Here is a 17641-nt window from a genome sequence, read left to right on the forward strand (position 1 = left end):
AAGTCTTTAGTTTTAGGGAAAATCGCATTCGTTCTTCTGAAGATTATTCCAGTTTGTTAAGCCTTTCACAAAATTTCCTAAACCGTTAGTGGTTTCAAGAAGGATACAAAAATTTAAAACAAGCAAGAGATAAATTATTTATTGATACATTACATCAACTAAGTATTATCCTAAAAATGATTGAATCGGGATGATTCTGAACGTTTAGCTACTTTCCGTCGCAGCAATAGCTTTCTCACTGTCGTGAGCAGCCAAATGGGTTTTGATGGATTTTGTCGTTTTGTAGGACTTGCCACAGATGTTACATTTATGTAAAACCGGCGGTTCGCCGGTATGTCTGCGCGAGTGCTTCAACAATTGCGCACCAGTAATAAATCCTTTCCCACAGATTCCACATTTGTGAGGTCGATCATTCGTGTGCACTGCCATATGATACTGCAAGTTGCTTTTCATCGTATAACGTTTACCACAAATTTCGCAACCGAACAGATCCTCCTCTTTATGTGATCGTCGATGTGCCTTCAAAGTGGAGTTGCTGAAAAAACTTTTGCTGCAAAACGCGCACTTGTAAGGCTCTTCGCCACGATGAATTTGCATGTGAATCTCAAGGTCATTTTTGGACGAAAGGATTTTTCCACATATTTCGCATTTGTAGCGCTGATTGCCAGTATGAACCAGCTTGTGAATCTTGAGGTAATCTTTAGTGAAACTTTTCCCACAAATTTGGCATTTGTTAGCTTGTGGATCAGAATGTAGGACTTTGTGTTCGCACAATGATTCATAGTGAAGGTATGTTCTCGGGCACTCATCGCAAGCGAAAGTTCTTTTCCTTTTGAGGCGGGGTTCTAAATGAAGCTTCTTGTGCCTCAATTGACTGGACTTATCATTGAACCTTTTGTCACAGATCTCACACTGGAAAGGTCGCTCATTGGTATGACTCCTTTCGTGCGTGACCAGATAGGTTTGATTCTTGAGCGTTTTGCCACAAATCTTACATTTGAAAGTCTTCGCGCGCGAGTGTACACGCAAGTTCCGTTCCATATTTTGAACTTTTGGTCGTTTGCCACTGATCTTGCTCACGTTTGGTTTGTTCTCAGCAATCGAAGGTTTTGAATGGATGTCATCCGGTTGATCGACTGGCTCACTCAAGCTACAATTGATGGAAATTAATCTAAAAAATTGATTGCGCATTCAAAAACTTACCGTTCTTCTTCGACTCTAATAAAACTTTCCTCTTCGCAACCATTACCATTCTTGATTATTCGGGAAATATTCATTTTGTTATTCACTTTGAACCTAACACAACAAATAGGTAGATCTAGGTAGAGATTTGCGTTTTTAGCATCAAACTGACCAAACTGTCAGCGTATACGGTTGTTTTTGCTATGTACACTGTAAATGTAAACTGTGCACAATGAAATACACACTAATTTTTTATTCTAAACTGAGTAAGATATCACTCATTTGTGTTGAAAGTGGAGGTACAGTGATTATTCGCTCGTTGGATGTTCGTTAGTTGGAGGTTCGTTAGTTGGGTGTTCGCTAGTTGGGCTGTCACCCAACTAAAAAGCAGTCGAATGTCAGAATTCAACGTCATTCAAATGCATTTCAGGGGTCAGAAAAATGAGAAAAAAATTACTAAAATAAAATTATATTATTTATTGTTGTAAAAAATTTGTAAACATGTTTAGTTATTACGCTTAATCCATTCAGCACTAATAAGCTTGTTTCTCAGCGCTGTTAACTGGACACTTCATGCAGATCATCTCTGGCATAATCAATCGCGTTTTTTTAAAAGTACATGTTATAAATTTACAAAATTTTGTGTGTAATTTAGAGGTTTACTGTTCGGTTGTTTGTTCTTTTATTTCTTCAACGCCTTCACCGGAAATATACAGCGTAGCGATCCTCCATTTTTTAGGCAAGAAGCAGAGTGATGTGCTTGCGCTTTATCATTTTGCTTCTCGTTGGAATTTTTGTAAAAAAAAGTATTGACCAAATACATAAAATATTTACTACAGTAGCAAGACAGATGAGCAAAGTTCATTTTCTTTGACATAGTTTTGCCGCAATTAAATTAGAAAATTTTCCAAAGCTGGAAGAAAACAAACAATCGGCGCTCTACTTTAAAAAATTTGCCCAGTTGTCAGTTCATCCAGCTAACGAACACGATTCGCTAGTTGGGTGGCAGTTGTGTTCCAACCAACGAAGGGTACAGCCGCCCTAATCTGAGTACTTCTACGGTTACTCACTTTTGCGTAAAGCCACAGACAAATAGACGTACCACTTCGCACAAAATTTTAAGTAAATCGTGGTTCCTACTAACCCGTGCGACACCTACTGGACATATTCCGCAAAAGATGAATGTTCAGCCTTTCTGCTATATTTGTAGCACGATGCGCGACAACTGCCAACTGAGTTTAAAGGGAAAAGCACATTAGCGCCACCACCGCTGCGACGGGAATATTCCGCATAACTGAAACTTATTTCAATTGATCGTTATTTTGATCCACGAAAATAAATTTCGTGATACGAAAAAATTTTTAACATCTTGTAAACAAACCCGTGGGAAATGTCAAAAAAGTGAGGTTATTTTTTGTATGCAATGTTCTATAGGTAAAATTTAGTGTGTTCTATCGTTCAATCGCGAAAAGACAAATCGACCACTTCGGCGATTGCGGCAGTCTCGTGCGACTTGTGCGTTTATATGTTCAATTGCGACCTTTATGTCGTGTTGTGGGCACTCTCTATACGTTTTCTCAAGGAGCTCCTTCACGTTGTCGGTTTTATCTTTTGTCGACGCGTACACGTACACGAGGCTGTAATTGAAGAATCTGCTCTTGATCCTCAATACGCAAAGACGGTCATTAATTGGCCTCTTCCTAATGACACGTTTCATTTGGTTTCCTAATAGCACGAAGCCGACACCCCGTTTCGCTCTGTCGCCGCCACTCTAGTAGATGTCGTACTTAAAAAAAGTGCCCGCGGTCGGATCAACCGTCCGGAATTCACTTTCTCCGGTTTGAGGCCAACGTTCCTTTTGTATAGCTGCCACCTTCACTTTCGCCTTCAGTAGCTCTCTGGTCAAGATGCCCGGGCGTGCCGGTTCGAGCAGAGTCCTAACATTCCAAGTTTCCAATCGTTCTTCCTCGTTTGCCTAGGTCTACACCGGTTGTTCCGATTCGTATCGTTTTCTGGAGTGTTCGTCGTATGCGAGGAGCGAGACAGCTTTTATCTGCGTTACTCTTATGCTTGGGAGTAACCCTAATTTACTCAATATTACTTCGAAATATCCAGATGATTCACATCTTCGCTTACCTTGAGAACAAGAAAAATATATGAGCGGTGAGACCGAGCAACGTTCATATTTATATTCGCGGTGGGGAAAAGGTTTGAGGATAGATGTTCAGAGACACGAGGGAAACTCAGATTTGCCATTTTTTTTCACGTTTTCTCAGAAAAACTCAAATTTACTCACTTTTATCTGAGTTACACTTATGCTTAAGACTTACTCTAACTTACTCAATATTACTCCGTATTTCTCAGCTAAATCACATCTTTGATTACCTTGAGAGCAAGAAATATATATATATATATATATATATATATATATATATATATATATATATATATATATATATATATATATATATATATATATATATATATATATATATATATATATATATATATATATATATATATATATATATATATATATATATATATATATATATATATATATGAACGGTGGGACCGAGCAACATTCATGTCTGTATTTGCGGTGAGAAAAATGTTTAAGGATGGATATTCAGAGACACGAGAGTTACTCAGATTTGCTCTTAATTTTTCAGGTTTCCTCAGAAAAACTCGGAAAACCTCAAATTTACTCACTGTCTTACCCCTCGGTCGTATGTTTATTTTAGCATGCTGTCCGAGGGGCGAGACAGCTTTTATTTGAGTTGCTCTTATGCTTGGGAGTAACTCTAATTTACTCAATATTACTCCGAAATTTCCAGCTGATTCAGATCTTCGATACCTTGAGAACAAGAAAAATATATGAGCGGTGAGACCAAGGGAATGGTATGGTAGCCTTCAAGCGTTACGAACATCTATTCCTGTACCGTTTGTTCCAAAACTACTTTTTCTGCTGTCACAGTTTGCTTTACTTTGCTTTGGGACACAATTAATGTACTAAATATCACTTAGAATATCACATACCATGTGAAAACCTTAAGAAATTGCTCAAAACTGTCTGATATGCTATTAATAATTGCAGTCAACATTTAGCCGGTTTGCCCGAATCAACATAAGATGAGGGTAAACTGCCCATTTTTCGGGTGCCAGTGCCAGTGATGTTGGTAACGCGTCAAATGTATGGTAGCTGACAGCGATGCCATTCCCGTGGGTGAGACCGAGTAACATTCATATTTATATTCCCGGTGGGTGAAAGATTTAAGGATGGATTTTCGGAGACACGAGAGTTACTCAGATTTGCTCTTTATTTTTCACGTTTTCTCAGAAAAACTCAAATTTTCTCACTTTTGTCTTAGTTGCTCTTTTACTTGGGAGTTACTCTAATATACTCAATATTACTCTGAAATTCTCAGATGATTCACATCTTTGATTACCTTGAAAGCAAGAAATATATATGAACGGTGGGACCGAGCAACATTCATGTGTATATTTGCGGTGGGATAAAAGTTTAAGGATGGATATTCAGAGACACGAGAGTTACTCAGATTTGCTCTTTATTTTTCAGGTTTCCTCAGAAAAACTCGGAAAACCTCAAATTTACTCACTGTCTTACCCCTCGATGCTGTCTTACTAGGGTACTAGGGCTACAATGCCTACCCTAATAAATAGGAACCATAAACGGACGATAATCTATATGGTTCAACTATAACCCAGACAGTTCGGACTATACCCCGAATAGGCTGTTAAGCATGTTGTTATGGTTATTGGTTTTGCGGGTATTCTCGCTACGGGGCTGTCGTCTTGGGTGTAGCTGGCAAGTCATCGCATTTCATAGTTCAGCCGTCCGTTCCGGATTAGACGCCGTTTGAGCCGCCACTAACCTGGGGAACAGACGCTCATATGGTAAATTAAAATGTGTACCACTCCATACAAAATTCTAATAGCATCCGACTAACTTGTGCGACACCTACTGGACATATTCCGCGGAAGATAAACTAAGCCTTTTTGTTGTTTTTGGCAGTACGACGTGCAACAACTGTCAACTGAATTCAAAGAGAAAAGGCACATCCAGAGTTGCCGTTTCGAAATCAGTGTTTCGACAGTAAAAATCTGTGAAAATCTGTGACCAGAGAAAAAAAATCTGTAATCATATTTGTGATACAAATATTTGTTTGAAACAAAACGAGTTAATGTAAATACTGAATATAATCTGGTAGTTTGTTAATTAGTCATTCTTTTTTTTTTTAAGGGGGGGGAGCTACTAAGCTTCAGTATTTATGATAAATATTAGTAAATAATGAGTATGTGTGTCCAATCACAAATGGTGACTTCTCAACACTGTTAGAAATTTGTAATTTCAATTGTTAGGATTTCTTTGCTTTCGCAATAAGGACTTATCATTCGTAGGGATTTAAACCTACTTGTCAGAAAAGGGGAAGTTAACTTACAACTAACTTAATTGCTAACTTATTGGCTATAAAGAGAGCTTATCGTAGCAATTGAGGATTGAATCGATTTTTGTCGAAAATTGTTAATAATTTTATTTGACATAGCTTCTAATGCTTCAACACCAGTAAGTCTATGTAATTCGAGTGTACCAAACCAAGGAGGACGCTTCAAAATCATTTTCAGAATTTTATTCTGAATCCTTTGAAGCGTTTTCTTCCTTGTTGAACAGCAACTTGACCAGATCGGTACAGCATAAAGCATTGCTGGTGTAAAAATTTGTTTGTAAATCAAAAGTTTGTTCTTTAAACAAAGTTTAGAATTCCTGTTAATGAGAGGATATAAACATCTCGTATATTTGATGCACTTGGCTTGTATACTTTCAATGTGCTCTTTGAAAATAAGTTTTTTGATTAGTCATTCTATAAATATTCTAGGACGTTGTATTATCATGCAATATTCCTCCGCTCGATTGAATGAACTAATTAGCTTTGAAAATTGCATTGGAACCAGCGTTGCCAGGTCATTTTTTTTTAAATCTGGAAAAGGCAAAAAAAAAAATCTGGAAAAAATCTGGAAGTCATTTCGTGGGGTGAAAGGTAAATTCTTCGGATAGAAGTCTTGGGGTACGTAAAATTTGAGGTGACAAAATTGCAAAATTTCGCGCCAAATTTGAAGTGATGACCTTTTCGCGGAACAGAGAAAATAAAATCTGGATCATTCATGAAAAATCTGGTTAATTGGACATCAAATCTGTCTACCTGGATACATGTTCAAAAATCTTGATAATCCAGCTAAATCTGGATACCTGGCAACGCTGATTGGAACAGTCAACTTGTTCAGGTTTTGTTCAGGTTGGTATTGAAACCAGATAAGCTGCGGATTAGAGAAAGTGGTCATGATTTAGTCAGAAGGCGTTGGATAAAGTAAACGCCAGAATATCGTAAATTCAATCATAATGAGGTGATTCAATAGGGTGTTTTAAGAGTATGTATATTATTCTTTCTTTTTAAAGAAATGTCAGAAATATACATGTTCTACTGACTTTTTTTTTTAATTTATACAGTAGAACCACATACATAAGACATACGTAACACTCAGGAAGAAATCTTCCAAAAAAGTTGGTACAAAATGAACTACTCGAAAGTACCAACCTCTGTAAAAAAACCTCTGTTTGAGTTGTTTTTAAAGGCAGTGTACCTGCGCAGCCCTGCATTTGTCTCGTTCCTACTTGAAAAATGCTGCATTGATTTTGTAAATAACTTTTTGACAGTTCCTTATGGGATTTTCTTTGGGGCTCAATAAGGCCGAGAAAAAGAAAATTCATTTTGTTCATTATTTATCGAGCAGTTTGACAGGGCGAGGTACGGAGTACTATGGGGCAAAGTGTACCAGAAAAAAACGCCAGTGTTACGTATGTCTTATGTATGTGGTAGAACTATTGAAATAAAGCGATTTCGAATTTAAACAACTGTAAGTGATTTTAAGACAAACCCTGCCGTTAAGAAATCATGACACAGTGGTGCCAGGTCATTTTTCAAATGTCTTCACACTCCATAAAAAATGTCTTCACACATAAAAAATCTGTAAACATGGTTTACAGTTAGCAAAAATCCCAGTGAAAACATTAAATCAGGTGCGTAATTTGTGTTGACTATTAGGCGTCAACTTCTTCACACGAGCTCTAATGTTTTCGAAATTGAGACATGTCTTCACATTTGGCATACCTGTCATAACACGCGAACCAGGGTTATATTTCGACACGCCAGCAGTATAAATGTCTCTTTGTGGTCTGTCAGGGTTATATTTTCCATAAGCCAGCAGCAGAAATGACATTTTGTGCCCTACCAGGGTTATATTTTCCAGCAGTAGAAGTGTCACTCTGTGCACTACTTGCCAGTTAGTGAAAATTCAAAAAAATCTAATTTTTCAATTTAAAAATCAAGAAAAATCGTAGAGATTTAAGAAAAAATACGTAGTGGCTAGTGAAAGGGGTGAAAGTTGTCGATTAGTATAAGAAAAAGCAGGTATTTTACCAAATCAAAACCCCCTATTAGGAGTAGGACCCCCCCTCCCCCTAGTGGTAGACATTAGTGCAGAATTTTGTCTTCAATAACTCTAATGGTATAAACGACATCTTTAGCCCATAGAAACATCTGTGTAAAGTATCAGCCAGATCAAAAATAATTGATTGGAAATTTCGCCCTATGTACCGGGCTAATCCGTCTGCATCAACTAGCTTGCAGTATAGGAACCGAGCTGTGACAATTCCTTACCTTGATTCTCTTGTAACCCCATTAGAAACACGGTTCGGTGAAGATAGTGCACCTGCCTACGCGTTGTCCATGCTGCATTCCGCTAACGAAACACGCATATCGTTGGAAGAGTTCAAGCGCAAAACCGAAGCTTTCGTAATTTTTTACGAAATTGACAATTTTGTTTGAGAGGTGGAAGTCTGGTATTAACATTGTAGCAGCGTGAGAGCAGACAGTAATCATCGGCAGATGGTTAACAACAATCGTGAAAAATTTACTGAATTAGCGATGCGGAAGAACAGGAACAGCATCCATCTTTGTGGCTAATGCGGTTGCAGTGCTTGCTAAAGTGGTTGTTGAAAAAGCAGTCCTTCACAAAATGCATTTGACCGCATTGCCAACATGATGTCTTCGGTTTCTTACCGCTTTGCTTCGAAGAATTTCGCTGATACGGTGCACTCTTCCTGTCCCTGACGGCGTAGATTTCGAGCCGCTGCATTGTTGCTCGATGATCGTGGTGTCTTCCTTTAAGTTGACAAGGCGTTGATACTCATCAATTGGGTTGTTTAGCTATTCACGAATTTCTGATTGTTATGTATCATCTGAAAGAGTGTAATTTTCTGAGCAAAACGTGATTTTTTAAAACTTTATATCATTACCCTTCGATTTTTAAATGAAGGATAAAAAATCACTCTAATGTCGAATTCGTTTTTACGGCAGGGCTTTGCTGCTGAAAAAAAAAACACTTTCCGAGCAGTTGCAATGGTGTGCGTAATACCAGAGGTAGCTGTCACTTTTTGGTCATTATCGCCATTGTCTTTTATCGCGTTTGTGCTACTGTACGAAAAATTTGCCAATTTACTGAAAAATGACAAAATAACAAAATAAAATAAATAAAATTCAACCTGATGTTTGACACGCGAAGAACGATAATCAAAGCAAACCGATTTTGACACATTTTTTTATTGATTTTGACACATACGTGTGAATGTGCTGGTGTCTTCAAAACTGCACTCTGTTTCTTGCGCGGACTGTCCGGGACAGAAAAGGGTAGTCCGGGATAGTCCGAAAATATAAAAAAAACAGTGGTAGGACAAAATGTAGTCCGCGGGGTAGCTACACCGCAAATACGAAAACGACATAAATAGCTACAGTGACAGTTGGTATATGGGCGAACTGTCATTGTAGCGATTTCGAGCAGTTTTGAATCGTGATTTAAAAAGCGAAGGACAATGATAGAAAATTTTTTTAAATCACGTTTTACTAAAAAAATGCAGATCTTTCAGATGATATAAAAAACTGATATAGCTAAACAACCCAATTAACGATTGGAGAATAATTGGTGATTCAGGCCTTCCATTGCCTAGCATGGAAAGTAGTCTTGCCCGGACATCCGCATATTTAGTGGCTTTCAATCCGCTGACGAAAATCAGGCACTTGAAATGGTCCGGTGTTAGGTTCTGGAACTGAAAATCTCCATAGGCTCGATTGACGTTGCCACCGTAGCTGATATCTTCAGATTCGCATTTCACTAACTGCAGACACATGAACCGCTTCCGGAACGTTGACGTTTGATGCCCAAAGATTTTATTTAGAATTTTGGCTGTATCTTCAAACTTAACGTCCTTGGGAAGCTTTGGCAGCATGTAGTTGAAATAGCGGCTGTGCGAATGGGTGTCCAGCTTCCGGAGAAGTAGACGTACCTTTGCCGCATCATTCAGCTGCCTTGCATCGTTCTCAAAGAGGCCCTGGTAGCGGTTAAACCAGCGTTCGAACGTAACTCCGTTTTCTTCGTCGAAGACAAATTCGGTGATGTTCGATGGGAGGGACTCCAAACTCTGCCACGGGGCATGATACTCAGGCTGCTGCTGCTGGGCTGCCATCTGCTGTATAAGTTGGGCCATTTTGAGAATCATACATTGAATTTCCGGTTGCGGCTGCTGAGCAACTCTATCTTCTTCAATGTTTGTGGATTCTTGAGATCCTCGTCGCCAAAATGATATGTCCAAAGGTTCAAATGAACCTACGAATTTTTACTAAAGAACATCTACATATTCACTTTCGAGGTTGGACAAAGAATAATCAAACTTTTCACTCTGATGTCGAGGACAACTTTTCACTGGTTGCCTCGATATAACAATCACTAAACACTAGTATTTATTTCTATTTTTCAAAATACCATTTTTTACTTTTATCTTAAATTTTGAAGAGCTGGAAAACTATCGATTTTATCGATTCATTGACCACTGAGTGTTCTTAGCGCCACCATACTGCGTATTGCGACATGCTAAAAAACCGTTGCGTCTTTTTACACATGAAGTAAAATTAGCTTGAATGTCTGTTATCTATGGTCCCCGTGGTTCTGTGGTTAGCGATGTCGGTCGGCTAGCTCTCCCATACGGTTGTGATATCGGGTTCGATTCCCGATCGAGTCGAGGATCTTTTCGAGCTGGAAATTTTCTCGACTCAGCACTGGGGCACGGTGTATCGTCCAGGGGGAATCTATCTGTCAAATATCGTGAAACCATGACCAACACATTTGGCAACAAGGCGTCTGTATGTTTTGGTTTTTGTCGTTTTGATCGAAGTAGAATGGAACGTTCTTTTTTATCAAAACTTGAGAAATCGCGGAACACTTTTATTTATAATGCGTTTCGTAGTGAAATTTTGGGACAGCAACAAGTTTTTGACGAAAATTGATGATGTTTTATCGTCACATTGGTAATTTATCAAACGTCATGGACCAACAAACTTCATGGACCAGAGTTGATCTGCGATAACGCACACATATATGAAATTTGACAGCGGTAAATCCCCCCTGGTATCGTCGTACTTATCCTACACATACCAAATGTGCCAAAAGCAATATCGATAACGAATTCTCTCAACTAATCTAGTTGATCGAGACCGCTATTAGCCCCAACGCTAAGCGTGCGATATTGTTGTTTGTTGTCTGTTATCTGTGGTGATACTTATCTATTTCACATTCAATGCTTCGAAAGTGGGACTCAAAAATAGGCGTACTTATTCCTTACCAATAGTTGACAGATCCGTAGAAGTTTGGTTATCTATGTGCGACATGCAGTTTGCTGCGTAAAATTGTTTACCAAATAACCGCAAATGACATTGAGCATGTCTTAAGTTTAAGTAAAAATCGCATCCGTTTTATTCTAGACTATACTCGTTACCGTTTTAGTACGGAGTGTCCTGAACGTTAATATAACAATACTGATAATCTACCTCTAATAGAAACCAGCCTCGTTTTATTATCAACAAAAAGTAAAACGAAACACGCAAGAGATACAGTATTTATTGATACATTAAATTAACACAGCATCATACTCTATATTTTGGAATCTAAATATTAAGCTTAGGATGATTTTAAACGTTTAGCTACTTTCCGTCGCAGCAATAGCGTTCCCACTGTTGTGTGCAGCCAAATGGTTTTTGAAGGAATTTGCCACTCTGTAGGACTTGCCACAGATGTAACATTTATGTGGCCGTTCCTTGGTATGCGTGCGAGAGTGCCTCAACATCTGCGAACCGGTAATAAATCCTTTCCCACAGATTCCACATTTGTGGGGCCGATTATTAGTGTGCACTGCCATGTGATACTGCAAGCTGTTCTTCAATGTGTATCGGTTACCACAAATTTCGCAGTCGAACAGACCCTTCTCTGTATGCAACCGTAGATGTGCCTTAAAAGAAGAGCTGCTTAAGCAACTCTTGCCGCAAATCTCGCACTTGTAAGGCTCTTCGCCACGATGAATTTTCATGTGAATCTCAAGGTCATTTTTGGACGTAGAAATTTTTCCGCATATTTCACATTTGTAGCGCTGATTACCAGTATGCGTTAGCATATGAATCCTGAGGTAACCTCCAGTGTAACTTTTTCCACAAATTTGGCATTTGTTAGCTTGTGGATCAGAAAGTAAGGCCTTGCGTTTTTTTCTTTCAAGGTGAGTTTGCTGGTGCCTCAATTGATTGTGCTTACTACTGAATCTTTTGTCGCAGAATTCACATTTGAAAGATCGCTCATTGGAATGACTCTTTTTGTGCTTGGTCAGACGGGTTTGATTCTTGAGCGTTTTGCCACAAATGTCACACTTCAAAGTCGACGTGTGGGAGTGCGCACGCAAGTGCCGTTCCATATTATAAACTTTTAGCTGTTTGCCACAGATTTTGCACACGTCTGGTTTGTTCTTATGGTACTCATCAATCAAAGGTTTTGAATGGATGCTATCCGGTTGATCGACTGGCTCACTCAAGCTACAATTGATGGGAATTAATCTAAAACATTGGTTGCACATTCATTAACTTACCATGAATCTTCGACTTTAATAAAACTTTCCTCTTTGCAACCATTGCCGTCCTGGTTTATTTGGAATATATTCATTTTGTTATTCAATCTGAACCTTCAACACAACAAACATGTAGAAATTCTCTTTTTAGCATCAAACTGACCGAACTGTCATCTTACCGTTGTCCGCTATGTACACTGTAAATAAAGACTAAGCATTGAAATGCATTCCTACGATGAAATACATCGAAAACATCGAACATTGTTTGCGCAAGGAGATTTCGACCAAATAAAAAATGGCTGGTATAATACCTACTTATTTTTGACGTAGGACTACGTCTAACCGCACTATATCGAGGGGTCTACTACGAAAGGCTGAAACTCAAAAGGCTAAAACACGAAAGGCTGAAATTCGAAAGGCTGAAATCACGAAAGGCTGAAAACTACATAAGGCTGAAAACACGAAAGGCTGAATCACGAAAAGCTGAAAAATCATAAGGCTGAAATTCACAAAGTTCATTTCTAGAAGAACACTCGCGGCCTACGGCCGACTCGATTGTCCGAGATGTATGCTGTCCTTACTCGCTATCGCTCGTTCGGACTAAACTAAGGGATCACCCCTACGAGTCAGTAGACCTAGGAAAACGAACGAACCTATACAGAGGTGATTTCTGCGGGGGGGCTGCCCCCCCGCAGTGGCCGGCGCTTCCGACGGCGGGTCGCCGGCGCACACTCGCGGCCTTCGGCCGTCTCGCCCTGAATTATCTAGGAAACGTGTACAAGAGTCAAGTGTGTATAGATTCAAATGTTGCCGAAAATTAATTTTCCATTGCACAAACCAATTAATACTCAAACATTGAACTCTGTCACCTTATAAAGGTTTGTTATCCATGTGTCCGAATTTTTCAATGATTATGATTCAAGTTACAAAAGTTTCAGCCTTTCATGTTTCAGCCTTTTGTTCATTCAGCCTTTTGTGGTTTCAGCCTTTTGTGCATTCAGCCTTTCGTTATGAAACATACTTTTCAGCCTTTCGAGTTTCAGCCTTTCGGGTTTCAGCCTTTTGAGTTTCAGCCTTTCGTTACTAACCCATATCGAGATACATTCTGCGGAAACTTAAATCAAGGTGTAACGTTGGAATGAAAGATTTCAAACGGTGATACTGATGTAACCACATGATGGATTACAATAATCAATATGTCGTTGGATTGATAAAATGATGAGCAATTTTATCATTATCACTTCATTTTTAAACAGTGAACATTTCATAAAAGTTTCAAGGTTGAACTTTCCCGAAGAATGTACCAATCACAAGCAAGCACGCCTGGCACAGACTTCATGAGTAGACACCAACTGCCTGCTGTGATAACCTGTATAACAGTGGCAAAAAATCGTCTCCCCGTCCCAATAGGTCAACTAACGTTTGCTTCTATGAGACTAAACTATTTTGATGTCTTGAATTGAAGCTTTTTGGGAAAGTTCGTAACCACCTCCACTATCAAACAGTTTTACTTTCTGCTGTTAGAATGTTATTGAAACGGATGTCTTGAAGGAAACAATTTTCCTGTTGCCAAGATTGAACCATGCCAAAAATTAACGGTTCTCTTTTCATGACTTTTTTTTAAAGATATCTCCACTAATGAACTAGTTTTCGTTCCAGGTCATTTGAGGTGTCGCTTGATGAATTGAGGCTGACGAACTAGATACTTGATATAACTACCCGAGTAATTGGGTTGTTTAGCTATATCAGTTTTTTATATCATCTGAAAGATCTGCATTTTCTAAGTAAAACGTGATTAAAAAGAAAATATCGTTGTCCTTCGCTTTTTAAATCACGATTCAAAACTGCTCGAAATCACTACAATGACAGTTCACTCATATACCAACTGTCATTGTAGCGATTTAGAGCGAATTTTTATTCTTCATTAAAAAATCGAAGGATAATGATATAAAGTTTTAAAAAATCACGTTTTGCTTAAAAAATTACACTCTTTCAGATGATCTATAAAAATCGGAAATCCGTGAATAGCTAAACAACCCAATTAGAGGCATAGTACTGCTTTGATCATGATCATTATATTACCGAGACATGATCCGGACATATTCCAGGAACCGTTTTACCGATTCCGGTCATCCGCTTCGGCAACATAAAGAACCAAAATACTCTTCTTTTGGAGGATGTTGAGCTTAAATTGGTTTAAATAATCAAGAAAACTAAGAAATGTAATTAGACAAATTCGCTCGTTTTTGGCACAGGTGTGTAAAACGAGCTCAAATTAAACAGAGGCTCAAAGGGAAATAGTCCTACGTCAACTATGCGGTCGTGTCTTGGATACCACCCTCCTACTATTATACACAATTTACATCTAAGGTTTGGGTAATTAATATTAACTTCATCCATTACTACTTTTCGTCGGCGCAACAACTTTGCCACTGTTGTGCGCAACCAAATGGTTTTCCAACCATCGTGTCTTCTGGTAGGACTTGCCACAAATGTCGCACTTATGGGGCCGTTCGTCGATATGCACGCGTGAGTGCGCCAACAATTGCGGACCGGTGATAAATCCTTTCCCGCAAATGTCACACTGGTGGGGTCGTTTATTTTGGTGCACTGCCATGTGATACTGCAGGTTACTTTTCAGTGTAAATTGTTTGCCACAAATGTCGCAACCGAACAGATCTTTCTCTGTGTGCAATCTCAGATGTGCCTTCAAGTAAAATTTGCTGGAGCAGTTTTTGCCGCAAATCTCGCACTTGAAAGGCTCTTCACCACGATGAATTGTCATGTGAATCGCGAGTTCATTTCTGGACGAAAGGATTTTTCCACATACTTCGCATTTGTAGAGCTGAGAGCCAGTATGCACTCGCATATGAATCCTGAGGTATCTTTTAAGGTAACTTTTTCCACATATTTGGCATTTGTTTGCTTGTTCTGTGGAATGAATAATGAGCTTGTGATCGGTCAGTGATTGATTGTAAGCGAATGTTTTTGGGCACTCGTCACACGCGAAAGATTTCTCTTTTTTGAAGTGACTTTTCTGGTGCCTCAACTGGGCGTACTTTTCGTGGAACGTTTTGTCACAGAACTCGCACTTGAAAGATCGCTCATTGGAGTGAATCAACTTGTGCCGGGTCAGGCTGCCTCGTACGGCAAAATCGTTCCCACACACGTCACATTCGAAAGGCCTGCTGACATTGGTGTGATCTTCCGAGTGAGTCAGCGCGTGCTTCTTTAGCATAGACTGATAAAGGAAACCTTTTCCGCAGACATTACATATAACATTCCTCCTGTGCCTTTTCAAATGCCTCCTCAAAACCACCTGTTCCTTGAATCTCTTGTCGCAAAGATTGCAGTTGAAGCATCCAGCATCCGAATGCGTCAGCTTGTGCGAAATAAGGGAGTTCCGAAAGGCAAATTTTTTTTCACACTCATTGCATTCGAAAGACTTCCCCTTAGCTTTCAGCTGTCTACCATCAGTCAATGTGTTCGGGAGGACGTCATCCGGCAGGCTACAATTATTGAAAATTTATCTAAAATTTTAATCTATTACTTCCATAAACTTACCGTGCTGGTTCGATTTTAATAATACTATCCTCCTTGATGCATTCAGCTTCGTTTGGCACTTCAACAGATTCCTCTTTTATTTGGGGCAAATTCATTTTGTTATTCACCGTGAACCTAACACAACAAACAGATAGAACCGGTAGAACATGTAGAGATTCACTTTTTAGCATCAAACTGACCGACCTGTCATCGTACAGTTGTTCGCTATGTACACTGTGAATGAAGACTAAGCATTGAAAACCATCCCTACGATGAAATACATTGGAAACATCGAACATTGTTTGCGGAAGGAGATTTCAACCAAATAAAAAACGGCTGGTATAATACCTCTTTATTTTTATACAAAATTTACACGGTTTGGGTAATTTATATTAATGTCATCCATTACTACTTTTCGTCGGCGCAACAACTTTCCCACTGTTGTGCGCAACCAAATGGTTTTCCAACCATCGTGTCTTCTGGTAGGACTTGCCACAAATGTCGCACTTATGGGGCCGTTCGTCGATATGCACGCGTGAGTGCGCCAACAATTGCGGACCGGTGATAAATCCTTTCCCGCAAATGTCACACTGGTGGGGTCGATTATTTTGGTGCACTGCCATATGATACTGCAGGTTACTTTTCAGTGTAAATTGTTTGCCACAAATGTCGCAACCGAACAGATCTTTCTCTGTGTGCAATCTCAGATGTGCCTTCAAGTAAAATTTGCTGGAGCAGTTTTTGCCGCAAACCTCGCACTTGAAAGGCTCTTCACCACGATGAATTTTCATGTGAATCGCGAGTTCATTTCTGGACGAAAGGATTTTTCCACATACTTCGCATTTGTAGAGCTGACTGCCAGTATGCACTCGCATATGAATCCTGAGGTATCTTTTAAGGTAACTTTTTCCACATATTTGGCATTTGTTTGCTTGTTCTGTGGAATGAATAATGAGCTTGTGATCGGTCAGTGATTGATTGTAAGCGAATGTTTTTGGGCACTCGTCACACGCGAAAGATTTCTCCTTTTTGAAGTGACTTTTCTGGTGCCTCAACTGGGCGTACTTTTCGTGGAACGTTTTGTCACAGAACTCGCACTTGAAAGATCGCTCATTGGAGTGAATCAACTTGTGCCGGGTCAGACTGCCTCGTACGGCAAAATTATTCCCACACACGTCACATTCGAAAGGCCTGCTGACATTGGTGTGAGTTCGCAAGTGCAAATTCAAGTTATACTGACTCTTGAACGCTTTATCACAAATCTCACATTTGAACTTTCGTATGGCCGGATCTTCCGAGTGAGTCAGCGCGTGCTTCTTTAGCATAAACTGATAAAGGAAACCTTTTCCGCAGACATTACATTTAACATTCTTCCTGTGCCTTTTCAAATGCCTCCTCAAGACTACCTGTTCCTTGAACCTTTTGTCGCAAAGATTGCAGTTAAAGCATCCAGCATCCGAATGCGTCAGCTTGTGCGAAATAAGGGAGTTCCGAAAGGCAAATTTTTTTTCACACTCATTGCACTCGAAAGACTTCCCCTTAGCTTTCAGCTGTTTACCATCACTCAATGTGTTCGGGAGGACGTCAGCCAGCAGGCTAAAATCAATAGAAATTTACCTAAAATTTTAATCCATTACTTCCATAAACTAACCGTGCTGGTTCGATTTTTATAATACTTTCCTCCTTGATGCATTCAGCTTTGTTTGGCACTTCAATAGATTCCTCGTTTATTTGGGGCAAATTCATTTTGTTATTCACTGTGAACCTAACACAACAAACAGGTAGAACTTCGTTGTTTGAACATCAAACTGACCGAACTGTCATCGTGTTAAGGTGCGCTATGTACACTGTAAATAAAAACTTATGTGCCGAATAGTATTGTCACTATGAAGTACGAAA

The 17641-nt window shown here is 39.3% G+C and overlaps 2 protein-coding genes across 5 annotated transcripts; both read right to left on the reverse strand.

Annotated features, from left to right (window-relative positions):
* Positions 1-112: 112 nt before the first annotated feature.
* On the reverse strand, positions 113-17632 carry LOC129716643 (zinc finger protein 91-like). Its single transcript, XM_055666479.1, has 9 exons — positions 17394-17632; positions 16155-17338; positions 15764-15836; positions 14606-15708; positions 12363-12396; positions 12221-12313; positions 11363-12167; positions 1204-1358; positions 113-1150 (listed from the first exon to the last, which is right to left on the reverse strand). Exons 1-9 carry the CDS (start codon positions 17486-17488, stop codon positions 205-207), a joined length of 4488 nt encoding a protein of 1495 aa, XP_055522454.1. The 5' UTR covers positions 17489-17632; the 3' UTR covers positions 113-204.
* LOC129717912 (zinc finger protein OZF-like) lies at positions 11193-16073 on the reverse strand. 4 transcript variants are annotated; one of them, XM_055668199.1, is made up of 3 exons: positions 14603-14743; positions 12221-12396; positions 11193-12167 (listed from the first exon to the last, which is right to left on the reverse strand). In XM_055668199.1, the coding sequence occupies exons 2-3, from the start codon at positions 12292-12294 to the stop codon at positions 11288-11290; spliced, it is 954 nt and encodes a 317-aa protein (XP_055524174.1). In that variant the 5' UTR covers positions 12295-12396; positions 14603-14743; the 3' UTR covers positions 11193-11287. The 4 variants fall into 4 exon arrangements, with proteins under 4 accessions (XP_055524174.1, XP_055524170.1, XP_055524172.1 ...); XM_055668195.1 differs by lacking the exon at positions 11193-12167 and adding an exon at positions 15764-16073 and having other exon boundaries at positions 12227-12396; positions 14603-15708; XM_055668197.1 differs by lacking the exon at positions 11193-12167 and adding an exon at positions 15764-16072 and having other exon boundaries at positions 12262-12396; positions 14591-15708.
* Positions 17633-17641: the final 9 nt, after the last annotated feature.

This window comes from Wyeomyia smithii, chromosome 1 (genome assembly GCF_029784165.1).
Source record: "Wyeomyia smithii strain HCP4-BCI-WySm-NY-G18 chromosome 1, ASM2978416v1, whole genome shotgun sequence".
NCBI lineage: Eukaryota > Metazoa > Arthropoda > Insecta > Diptera > Culicidae > Wyeomyia > Wyeomyia smithii.